The sequence below is a fragment of the Pogona vitticeps genome, chromosome 9 (assembly GCF_051106095.1).
Source record: "Pogona vitticeps strain Pit_001003342236 chromosome 9, PviZW2.1, whole genome shotgun sequence".
Taxonomy (NCBI): Eukaryota; Metazoa; Chordata; class Lepidosauria; order Squamata; family Agamidae; genus Pogona; species Pogona vitticeps.
The window spans coordinates 5,571,176-5,583,761 of record NC_135791.1 but is presented as its reverse complement, the minus strand read 5'-3'; the positions used below and the strand labels follow the sequence as shown (position 1 = coordinate 5,583,761).

Below are 12,586 nucleotides of genomic sequence, written 5' to 3'. Positions count from 1 at the left end.
GGCTAAGCCATGGGGGGGGAGCGTCTGAACCACCTGTTACTCCAAGTGACTTCATAAATCTTCAGCAGCAAGTCTCCTGAGGAAGAACGTGGCCTGATCTTTTTAAATCTATCATCCTTCCCTTTCCCTCTTTCTGATAGATGCAGGCAGTGAGAGCCTGCTTGGGGTTTTGTGCATCTCACTGCACTGTATCATACCTAATCATGTCATAGAGGTTGAGAAGCATGTTTCCTGCCGTGGATAATGGTCTGGTCCATCATCTTTACTTACTTGCTTGCTTGCTTGCTTGCTTACTTACTTACTTATTTATTCCATTTATACCCCGCCTATCTGGTCATTGTGACCACTCTAGGCGGCTTCCAATACAAGAACAATACTGTATAAGAAAGGAATTTTTACACAATTAAAGAATTCTACAAGATGGAGAGCAAACAAAATAAATCATAATAGAGAAATTAAAGGGAGGAAGTCAGGGATTAACGGGGGGGGGAAGGCCTTCTCTCTCTCTCCCTCCCTCTCCCTCCCCCCATGCCTTGGCGCAGTGAGAGCCTGCTTGAGTTTTGCGCATCCCACTCCTCCGCGTCATCCCTACGACGTCATCCTGCCCCGCTCCTCCGGCCCGTCCTCCTTCCTCCCTCGTCCTGGGCCGCCGCCGCTGCCGCGATGGTTCGAGACTGGGTGGCGCTGGCTTGGGTGGCCGCTGCCTGGGTCGCCGCCGGGGTGACCGCCGAAGGGGTGTCCGGGCGCTACACCCCGGACTGGGCGAGCGTGGACTCCCGTCCGCTCCCCGGCTGGTTCGACGGGGCCAAGGTCGGGGTGTTCGTGCACTGGGGGCTCTTCTCGGTGCCGGCCTGGGGCTCCGAGTGGTTCTGGTGGCGCTGGCGGGGCGAGCGGAGGCCCGAGTACGAGCGCTTCGTCCGCCGCCGCTTCCCGCCGGGGACCGACTACGCCGACTTCGCCCCGCGCTTCGCCGCCGCCGACTTCCAGCCGGACGCCTGGGCGAGGCTCTTCCAGCAGGCCGGCGCCAGGTCCGGGCAAGGGGGGACGGGGAAAGGGGGGGACCCGGACGGGAAGGAGGGGAGAGGGCAAGGGGGGGCAGCCACACACCCCACCCCCACGCCCCCTCCTCTTTAGGTCTCTCGGGGACCCAGAGGGTTCACACGTGCACACGCGGACACGGGTGGGACTGCGCGCAGAGGGCTCCGTAACAGGCCTGAAGGGGGCTCCGAGCACCTGCCACACCAGGTGCAGGTGTGTTTGTAGGTGGTAGCAGTAGTAGTGGTGGTGGTCATCATCATCATCATCATCATCATCATCATCATCATCATCATCATCATCATCATCATCATCATAAACAACCAAGAGGTGATGGTGATGATAATCTTAGAACTTTAATTGTTGGAAGCCGCCCAGAGACCTGCATCTCTAGGCATCCTCCACCCTCATCTTGGGGAAGTTACTTTTTTGGGAGTGCAAGACCAAGACTCTCCCAGTCATCATGGCCACTGGCTGGGAATGTGGGCAGCATGTCAGTTAAATCAATGAATAAATAAACTGTAGAGCTGGAAAGACCCTCTGGATCATGGAGTCTAGTCCTTGGCAAAGGGGGGTGGGGATCGAACTCTCAACCTAAACCACGGAGCTATCTGATATGTACATTATATACATTGTGTTTCGCTCCGTGTGTATTGAGGACATATATGAGCATATATAGACTTACAAGAGCAACAAGCCAACGTATTTCAGCAAAACATGTTGGCTTCTGCCTTCTTCTCTTGTAAAAGACAACTTGTGTGTGTGTGTGTGTGTGTGTGTGTGTGTGTGTGTGTGTGTGTGGGGAGAAAGAGAGAGAGAGAGAGAGAGAGAGGAAGAGAGATGTAGATGAACATAATACTAAACAGCACTTAAGATAATAATAATATAAACAAATATTTAAGCAAAAAGTTTCGACTTCCGCTTTCTTCAGTAGTTCTGGTCAAAGTCTGCAGCTGAGGAAAACGGAAGCCACAAAGTTTCATTTGAATATTTGTTTATAAATCATTCTTAGAAGTGTATATTATTGTTATAGATGGGTGATAAAAAATATCATTTTATCCACACCAGCTATCTGTGTATATTATGTAGCTTTGTTATTTAATAGCAGCAGAAGCAGCATAATACTGTTGAGCAAACATCCTTAGCAGAGACAGGAAGATTAGAACGACTGTCGATAAACTCAATATCTGTCTCAGAACCTGCTGGCCATTAACTATTTACCTTTTTAAAATTAGTTTTATCATCTCCCTTATTACATGACACCTGTTATTACTGCGTGGCTTTATTAAAACCAAAAAGATGGGGTGGGGAACTTAACCAGAGCACAGGTTGCTGTCCTCTGAAGATGCCCATGGCCACAGAGACTGGCGAAACGTCAGGAAGAACAACCTTCAGAACACGGCCAAAGAGCCCGAAAAACCCACAACAACCGGACTTAACAGTCCTCAAAATATTCTGTGTGTCAGTTCCCGCAGGTTTGCCCATTTTTTGACCTTAGTTCTGGCTTTTCCTGGCTCAGATTCCTTTGCTTGTTTTTCCAGATTCCTCAGCTCTGGTGGAATTATTGTCCTCTTTTAAAATCTGGGTTTGGGAAGCGAGCCGTTGCCACATCTCATCCGAGCATGAAGCGCAGTCTGTGTGACCAGCCCTAACGTTAGCCGGAGTTGGACCGATTTATTTATTTCTTTAAAACTCTTTTTACTTTGCCTTCTCCTTAAAGAGAATACATGACGGCTTAGATCATATAAAAAACAAAACAGTAAAAAACAGCATGTCTTAAAAAGTATCAAGACCAATGCCGCCACTAAATCAACACCAAAACCAGATTCAACAGTGTCTCAGGCGACAGCTTCCAGACGTTCTTCCTGAGCCTCTTTGTTCTTGGAGGACAGACACCGTTGTGTATGTTCTGGGAAGCCTGATCTGATCCCTTAGTTGCACCCAAGGACCTGATCCACCTGCCAGTCGTGAAGTTCTCAGCCCACTCAGCTTCTGCACACAGAGTGAGGGGCGGCCATCATTGGCTTCGGGTACCGCTGGGTCCCATGGTACCCTGGCAAGGTGGGCTGTCTGTTTAGGACTCCTGATCCCGCATATAAGGGGGTCCTTTTTTTTACACCTATCGGTGTTGTCATAACAGTATTCACTGGCATCCTGGTTTTTAAAGAAGATTGAGCTTTGTGGAGGTTCGTCTGTCAGGCACTAATAGTTACAGTGGCCCTATGAAACCCCCCCAGTTTCTGGTGATGTGGTTCATGGAATACAGTTGCCTGGGATCAACAGTGAGCAAGGCTAGAATTAGTCTGAAATTCTTAAGGATAAGAAATAATAAAGATTAGAACACCTTTAGCTGAGTTTTGTCATTGACCTTCCCAGTCTCCTGAATACATCTGGGGATATTTTGGGTTCCCCTTGCCTTCTGACCCTGTGGTCTTTCTTTCCCTTACAGATACGTGGTGTTCACCACGAAGCATCACGAAGGCTTCACCAACTGGGGCTCCCCTGTGTCCTGGAACTGGAATTCGGTGGACACGGGACCCCATCGAGACTTAGTGGGCGAACTGGGAGATGCTCTCAGAAAAAGGTATCTGTTATGGTTAGGGTTTCGATGGCCGCCTAGAGTGGTCGTGGTTGACCAGATATGTGGGATATAAATAGAATAAATAAATAAATTATGGTGCAGGGAGCAGACTCTTTGGTTTTCAATGACTTCTTCGTTTTTATAATTCTGCGATTGTTCTTCCCCCCTGTATTTCCCTCCTGTATTTCCATCTTCAGGAACATACGTTACGGCCTGTACCATTCTCTTTTTGAGTGGTTTCATCCCCTCTACTTAATGGACAAAAAGAATGGCTTCAAGACCCAGTTCTTTGTCTCCGAGAAGACAATGCCGGAGCTTTATGAACTAGTTTTAAGGTAAGAGCAAAATCATGGGGAAAAATCCGTCCCATCCTTCCCTGACTTGGTGTTGTGCAGTCTTTCCCAGTGTTTCCATTAGAAAAATTAACATTTTGCTGTTGAAAAAAGGAGGGACAAGGGGAGAGAGAGAGTTATTTGCCTGAAAGCTTCCAATTTTTTTTTTCACACATCCACCTTCCTGGCTGAAATCCACCTGCTATTTTTCATCCCTCTCTAGGTGCTTTTCTGCTGTTTTAGTTTTGTTACCAGAATTCAGTCCATTTGGAATAGAAACACCTGTATTGGCTAACGCTGCCCCCCCATGATGTGCCAAATACTTGTCTGTTCAGATTTACTTCGGTAGAAGTTCTGCAGCATTAATGGATGGTGCAAGTTACATCATTTTGGACTGCTTTAATTTTGCTACCATTGGAAGGCCAGAGAGCTGGGCAAGCCACTTGAGCCTTCCTCCTCTAGTGGTGTCAGTGCTTTGTTTTACAAATTTTGTAAATTTTTTTGTAAATTTACAAATTTTGTAATTTGTGTTTTACAAATTTTGGCTTCCCTTAGTAGCCAAGCCAGTAACCGGGATCATAAGTAGAGATGGGCATGAGCCACCGGTTCGTTTACTGGCCAGACAGGTGTTCAGTGGTTCCCAGCCCTGCCTACGGTAGGGAAGCTATGGTACTACCTCTGAATGGGTACCCACCAGAGGAGGTGGGACTATGAACTGCCAAACACTTGTTTAGTTGGTAAACGAACTGGCACGAACTTCCGAACTAGCGATTCGTGCCCATCTCTAATTATTGGTCCTCTGTCTCTTCCTTGGTGTCTTACCCATACTTTTTCAGAGATGAATCATGTTGCATAAATTGGGTCTTACGGGGAAGCATACATAGAATTGTGGCTTTGTAGGGACAATCTCCTGCTTCTGTAGCCAACCCAATATTTTAAGAGCCTACAGAGAGGTGCTGGGGCTTGTTTGGGGACTACTAGCATGTGCCGGTCACAATGGACTGATCACAGCTGTCCAGCCAGCCGTCCACACCGTCCCTTCCACAGCTAGAACTTATTTTGATAAGTTTGAATTGCAAAAGGGTGGCCAACCTGTGGGCTGCATAGAGTTCCCTGCTTGATTTTGGAGCCTTCGCCACCACTGCATTCGCTGACAGTGAAACAAGGTGCATGGATAGCATGTGTCTTGTTTTAAAGAAGAATAATGTTCAGTGAAGTATGATTTTTCTTTAAAACAAGACATAGTCTAGTCACTCAACTTATTTAACATGGAAGAGACCAGACGCTGGTGGGTCTTCTCAGTAAAATAAACCCAATAATGAGGATGTAACTCATTACTCAATTTTCCCATTTTCTTAATATGCATCGAAGGTACAAGCCCGATCTGATCTGGTCTGATGGAGAATGGGAGGCTCCGGATACTTACTGGAACTCAACTGCTTTCCTTGCCTGGCTTTACAACGACAGTCCTGTCAAGGTATCTAAACCCGCTTCAAACTGGCTGTACAGTTATTTTATTTTATTTATGTTGTAAGCCGCCTAGAGTGGTCGAAATGACTAGATAGGCGGGATATAAATACAATAAATAAATAAAAAAAATATTTTAAAATAAAAACACCACTGAGAACCAGTAAACTCAAAAGAGGCATAATCTGAAATGTGGAACAAATGGCATATTAAATGAAAAATCAGGCAGGGTTACAGAGAAAGGTGTCTTGGGAAAGCTGTGGATTTTTTTAGGGGGGGGCTTTGTTAAATGTTGGGAGGGAGGGGGGCCAGGCACAGCCTCATCCGGAGTTGGTTCCGGAGAGTTGGTGCCACTGCAAGGAAGGCCCTACTTCTGGCAGATGAATTTCTGGCCTCCTTCCGAGTGGCCACCAAGGAGGAGCATGGCCTGGAAAGACCCAGGGGTGCAGGTAGGTAGCATTGGGAAAAGGTGCTGCGACAGGTAGCGTGGTCCCAAACCATCCAGGGCTTCGTAAGGGATCATCACAACCTTGAATCTGACCTGAGATGCAGCAGGTAGCCATTGCAGGTGAGCCAGGACTAGAGGTATGTCATCGAATGTGCTTGCAGCAGCCACCAGTCTGGCTGTCACGTTCTATACCTGCTGCAGTCTCTGGGGTAACAGCCTCAAGGGAAGCCCCACGTAGAGAGCATTGCAGTAATCCATCTGGGACACGGACCAGTCCTTTTTATTGAAGCACTCAAGCTGTGTTTTGTGTGGAGCGTTTGAATTCTGGCAGCAAGGACAGTTGCAGAATGCTCCCTGCTTCAAATCCATAATTACTGTCAGTTTACCCTCACCCCCCCCCCCCGGGGAATCTCTCTTCTCAGGACACAGTGGTGGTGAACGATCGATGGGGCATCAACTGCTCCTGCCGGCACGGAGGCTATTATAACTGTCAGGACAAATACAAGCCCGGCACTCTGCCCGACCATAAGTGGGAGATGTGCAGCTCTATCGACAGAAGATCGTGGGGGTACCGAAGCGACATGCAGATCGACGAACTCATGGACGAGCCCGCCATCATTCAGGTAAGCCGCGCACCGGAACCGAGCAAAAACTTGCCGTTCAGCAGGGATGTCGCAGCCCACACCCTCCGCGCTCCGGCGGAGAATTGGCACCAGAGCAGAGGCTTGGTTCGACCCCAAGAGGTCGCCGGAGGCGGGCAGCCCGCTTGCGAAGGGACAGCAGCCTGGTGGAGAAGGTGTTCCAGGTATCAGAATTTCGTGATGATAGAAGGGCTGAAAAGCTGACAAACCGCAGGCATCCCAGGTGCCACGAACTCCTGAAGGTCTGAAAGAGAGTAAGCCAAGCAAAGCAGTGGCCCTTCAGCCTCTTGCTAGATCAGCTACCACTCCTAGGGAACACATACAGTCATGTCCCGCTTAACGATTACCCCATATAACAAATCCGCTTCACGACGATGTGTTTTGCGATCGCAAAACAATGTTTTAAATGGGTTTTTTCGCTTTGCGAAGATTGGTTCCCTGCTTCGGGAACTGATTCTTCGCATTACGACGATCAAAACAGCTGATCGTCAGGTTTTTAAAATGGCCGCTGGGTGCTCAAAATGGCTCCCCGCTGTGTTTTTGGACGGATTCCTCGCTCTTCAGGCACCAAAAATGGCTGCCCTATGGAGGATCTTCACTGGACGGCGAGTTTACAGCCAATTGGAACGCATTGAATGGTTTTCAGTGCATTTCAATAAGCATTTATTTTTCTTTACGACGTTTTCGCTCTACAGCGATTTTGCTGGAACGAATTAACATTGTTAAGCGAGGCACCACTGTACAAGGTAGGCAAAGTGGTGGAGAATCGGGATATTGACAGAAGCTACAGCAGGTGGATAATGACTGTCTTTCTTTAGGGTAAGCCTTAGACTTGGTAGCTCAGACACACACACTCTTCCATTTTATGATTCTCTTGTGGGAATGACTCTTCTCCCTCTTGATTTGATGTGCTTGTGTGTTTTCTCTCCGGCTGTCCAGGAACTGGTCCAAACTGTGAGTTACGGCGGGAACTACCTTCTCAACGTGGGGCCCACGAAAGAAGGGGTGATCGTTCCCATCTTTCAAGAAAGGCTTCTGGCGCTTGGGAAGTGGCTGAGCATCAATGGGGAGGCCATATATGAATCAACCCCCTGGAGAGAGCAAAAAGAGAATGCAACAGATAATACTTGGTATATTCAAGCTGAATCCTTCTGAATTGGGGGGCAGGTGGTTCTGAACTAGCTTCTGTATTGACTTAAGACGCCTGGTGTTACAGATTCCACAGTTAATGCTGGAGGCCTTCAAGAGAAAACTGAACAACCCTCTGTAAGATCTGCTTTGATTTGGATTCCTGCCTTGAGCAGGGGGTTGGAATAAATGGCCTTACAGGCCCCTCCCAACTCAATTATTCTATCATCCTATTAGTGGTTCCCCGAGAAAGCCTACCATACTATGAAGTCACCTATGTTGTAATAAGCTGAAACCGAAGCAAAAGACAGGGTGAGAGAAAACCAGTTATCTTTTCCGTAATGTCACCCATAATGTTAGGGGACAATTTCACTACAAAAGAAACCGGTGGAAAGTTTCGCACGGTTCCCTGCCAAGCCTGCCCGCGTATGGCTGACGACAGCAGCTGAAGAAAAAGGGCCGATTGCAATGCAATGTTTGCTTTTTCAGGATAGATGGAAAGGTGGACTTTGAGGCTTTCATCAGCTCTGGCTGAGCGGACTGATGTGGGAGAAGACCTCCGAGCCCTGTAGGCTTGTCTTTCGGCAGTGGCCAAACCCGCTGAGGCATTAGGTCATCCAAGCGGCTGCTCCATTACCTGAAAAGATGGACGGATTTGCCTCTGCTTTGGTATTTTCGCATCGTGGTTCATCGCTCAAGGGTTTCCCTTGTTTTTTCCCAGGTACACGTCCAGAGGGGCGGCGGTGTATGCGATTTTCCTGACCTGGCCGGAAAGCAATGTGTTGACGCTTTCGTCCCCTGTCCCGTCGTCAAGCACTCAAGTAAGTCAACGAAGCAGAAGGTTGGAAAAAAGCAGGTGATGCCGATCTCCCCACCACCACTAGCAAGTCAAAGCAATTCCCAGTCGGGGAAGAGACACACAGTAAAACTACATCCACAAAGTATATTAAATAGTCATAGTAAGTCAATGGCCAGAATCCTGGCTGAAGAAGTGCACCCTCTCCATGAAAGCTCACTTTAAAATATAACAGTGCGTCTTTCAGGTGCCACTTTTGTCTTAGTTTTTTTTTCTTTTTGTCTGATACACTAGAATCCTGCTAGTTTCACTCACTGGTATAAGCAGAGTCAGTACAGATCTCGGCACCCACTTGGCATCCACTACTGCAGTGAAGCCCCTCCCGGCTTCTTGACCTGCTGCAGTTCGCCACCAAGGCTGAGGTCGTTTGTAAAAATATAATAGGATTCTATTGAATATGGTGGCGATGTAACACACCTATCTCCAGTCTTCTGGGTGAAAACAAAACCACAACCAGCATATAAGTATATAAAACGCAGTCATCAAAACTGAAATTGGGTTGCGTAGCTACTACACCCGTGTAACGTGACGTTACACAAGCCGTTGCAAAATTGCACCCAGGAGAGGATTTGCCATCCGTTCAGGCCCCCTACAATGCAGGAATATATATACACAGGTACCTTAGTCAGCTATCCTAGCTTTCCAGAAGCCAGCAGTCTTGAGAGTAGAACCCTCGTGTTTACACGCTTCTCTGCGAAAACGTTTTGTTTCTCCTACAGCCTCTGAATGGGGCCTGCCTTGTGCTCTGCAGTCATGACACTTCAACGTTTCTGGAGCCTGGCTAAGCAGTAGACGTCCGTTCTTTGTGAAGCCCACAGTTCCATTCCGTGCCTCTTGGTGGGCAGAGCGGAAGGGCGACTACCCTGAATTTCCAGATCTGTCGAGCCTCAAACCTGGGAATCGCGGGCTTGCCAGCCCTTCATGCCTATGGATGAGAAAGCTGAATTCCCCCCTCCCATTATCTTCCTGATTGCAACAGTCTTGAAAAAAAAATAGAGAGAGGTTGGTTTTATCAATCTTAGCATAAGTTGCTGTTGCATTAGAACCATAATAGTTTTAGCAGGGTCTTTATGACCTCCCAAATGTTCTCGGACAAGTTCAGAGACTGCCATTTTGTATACTGTGGTTGGGTTTTTTTTTCTGGAAAATCTAAACAGAAAATATTTCTGAAATTGTGATGATCTAGGCTAGTTGGTTCTTTGATCCTAACCCTGAAGAGTCAAGACACGGTGCGTTCTTTGATAAGAGAGGGTGGTCTTATTGCCTAGCTGGGTATCTCAGAATGTCTTTCCTGTAAAGCAGAGAAGCAGCTCTTGTTTTCTCTTCCTGGCAGGTGACTATGTTGGGCTACTCTGGACCATTGAAGTGGCAGGAATTGCCTGGCAAAGGACTGCAGGTGACCTTGCCCTCGGCCATCCCTTCTCTTCTTCCTCTGCAGCCCGGCTGGACAATCAAGCTCACCGACATCGCTTGATCGAGCAGCTGAAGGAGAATCAAGGAACTCTTGTGCTTTTTCTTTTCCTTCTCTCGCTCTTAAGAGCTTGGTGCCACCATGATCAATGAATGGGGTTCATGATTGATGCGCTGTTAAATGAAAGGAAATTGTTGAATGTTAGCAGTCTTCCAAATGTTGCCTTTTAATCAAGATGGTCCGAAAAATCCATCCAGGGTGATTCAGCTTGGCTGATACCCACTTCCAAACCTATGTTGTAACGTGTTAACCTGGTTTGCATGTAGAAGAACTGTGTCTGGAAACTTCAGAAAAACCACTATGATGACTTCTCCTAAGCAGAATGGATCTGAATACAGAGGAGCAGAGGCAAGCAGGCCAAGCCTTCATGGGAATTTTTAAAATTTAGCATCCGAGTCCGGACACAGGGTTTTGAGGCACCAAGCGCATCTCTCTTGGGCTCCCGATGGTGATAACCTTGAAAGCTTCCTTAAATATTTTTTTTTTGCTTCCGGTTAGCTGGAGAAGCCTTGCAGCCAAGCTCCCAAACCGTTAAGATCCAGGGGGTGAGGAACGCAGCTTGACCGAGAAGAGCGGGTAGCGACCCATTAGGTGCACCAGCACCAAAGGGCAAGAGAGAGTTCAATGCTGAGTTTTCTCAGCTGGTACAGAGACTTTGAGGGGAACAATGCTTAGTTTTGGGGGGGGGGCAAAAGGGACCTTATAATAGGAACCTGTCAGGATTACGGCAGGGGAGCTTCCAGGTGAATGAGATCCAAATAAAAGAGAAAGAGAACTTCCTCAAGGATGAGGATGTGAAAATTGGATGGGAACCCTATATATTTTTAAAATATATTTTTTAAAAATTGTTTTTCTCAGGTATTCGTATACCTTCACATTTGGTGAATTCTACCTCTGAGGGCCCTCTTGTGCTTGCGTCCTGCATTCATACCTTCCTGTTAGGCAGAGAGTATCTTGAGGAAGCACAGTCATTCATCTATCTGCTGTGTGGCGCTGTTTTGCTTAAGAGGCACCTCTCGCCCGGCCTCCTGCATGCTTCTTGGGGCTGACTGGGACAGCTTCTCCTGTGTGAGCTGCTTCTCTTCCACTTCTCCGCTCGTTCATGGCACACGCTGTCTTCCAGACAAGTAAACTACAAAGACCAGGAAGGGGGTTTCAGGACTTGGACTCCATTCTCTGAAGTACAGCCTTGCGCTCTAAAAGGACAAACAAATTGGACGGCTGTTTCCTGCGCGGTGCCTTGTTTTAAGAAAAAACGGCCATACAGTACCTCTGTAGCGGTCCCCCCACCCCAAAAAAAACCACACACACAAGCTGCAAATACGTCTCTTAAGCAAGGCCTCATTTTAGACTCCAGTTTTTCTTGAGCAGTTGTGGCGAAAGGAGAGGCTACCGGGTGTGAAGCTTTTCCCTTCAGTGTCAGCCCTGCGAGGATTGATTACTTAATATATGAAGTGCACTTATCCACACACATCCTCCGTAGGATGAGGGAAAAGAGGGATTTAACAAGGTTGCTGAGCCATCCAGTGGCACTGGAGGGTCGCGCCACAGTGGCCAGCCATTATGGCACAATTCCCCCCCTTTTTCTGCCTCCTCCAGATCACCCAGTGGTCGCCCAAGGCAAGGAAGGAGAGATGGAGAGGAGGGATCAAAGCCACTTTTCAAAAAGGAACACCCTCTTTACTGTTCTATGTGTTTGAATGTTAATCTTGTGCGTCCTTTTTTTCCAACTGATCCTGGTGTCATGGTACTGGTTCTGATGTGTTTTTTTTTCTTCATTTGATTTCAGATGTCCCCCCCCCCAAAAAAAATTTTTTTTTAAATAAACACAGGAATCAAAAGTTTTAAAAGCTGCGTTTTTCTATAGAAAAGGCTTCGCAACACGTGAGTCCAGTAAACAAAATGGGCCGTGTCTGAGCGGGATCTATTGTGGGAGAAAGCTATGATATTTGTGGCAACCAGCCGACAGGAAAAAGCTAGCACACCTCTGTTGTGGGAGAAAGGCCTTTTGTGCAGGGACCGCTGGCCAGAGGAAACAAGCCTTTGAAGAGAGAAGTATCACACTTGTTTGGCAGATTTAAAGCATTTAGTATAATTTGCAACAGTTCCTTCCATGAGGCATGCTAACCATGCATCATGTCCAGTATCTTAGAATTGCAGAGCTGGAAGGGGCCCTATGGATTGTCAAGTCCAGCCTCTGTCAAGGAGGCACGGAGGGGTGGGGGTGGATTTGAACTCCAACCTCTGGCTCTGCAGCCAGAGACCTAAACCTCAGAGCTCTCCAGCAGCTCCCACTGAACTATCAGTTACTTACTGTCCAGTTGCCTCCAACTTATGGTGACTCTATGAATAACTGTGCATGGGCTAATTACACCGAGGGCATACATAAGCCACTGGATTAAGTAGTTCCCTTTGCTGGCATTTAACTTTGGCCAAGTATGGTGGCGGTGCGGGTTAAACCTCAGAAGCCTGTGCTGCAGGGTCAGAAGACCAGCAGTCGTAAGATCGAATCCACACAACAGGGTGAGCTCCCGTCGCTTGTCCCAGCTCCCGCCAGCCTAGCCGTTCGAAAGCATGTATAAATGCGAGTAGACAAATAGGTATCACCTCAGTGGGAAGGTCATGGC

General features: G+C 47.7%; 1 protein-coding gene across 1 annotated transcript; it reads left to right on the top strand.

The window, feature by feature from the left end:
• The first annotated feature begins 648 nt into the window (after positions 1–648).
• Positions 649–11,774, top strand: FUCA1 (alpha-L-fucosidase 1). The gene is made up of 8 exons (XM_072980218.2): positions 649–1,028; positions 3,485–3,619; positions 3,814–3,951; positions 5,320–5,425; positions 6,286–6,486; positions 7,444–7,634; positions 8,354–8,453; positions 9,822–11,774. The coding sequence occupies exons 1-8, from the start codon at positions 664–666 to the stop codon at positions 9,960–9,962; spliced, it is 1,377 nt and encodes a 458-aa protein (XP_072836319.2). The 5' UTR covers positions 649–663; the 3' UTR covers positions 9,963–11,774.
• The last annotated feature ends 812 nt before the right edge of the window (positions 11,775–12,586 follow it).

What these genes read in the sequence shown, in the direction of transcription:
- FUCA1 (XM_072980218.2), top strand. Translation starts at nt 664, where the DNA reads ATGGTTCGAGACTGGGTGGCGCTGGCTTGGGTGGCCGCTGCCTGGGTC. An exon ending in CTTTATGAACTAGTTTTAAG is followed by an intron (nt 3,952 to 5,319) that starts GTAAGAGCAAAA and finishes TATGCATCGAAG; the next exon opens with GTACAAGCCCGATCTGATCT. An exon ending in AATGCAACAGATAATACTTG is followed by an intron (nt 7,635 to 8,353) that starts GTATATTCAAGC and finishes GTTTTTTCCCAG; the next exon opens with GTACACGTCCAGAGGGGCGG.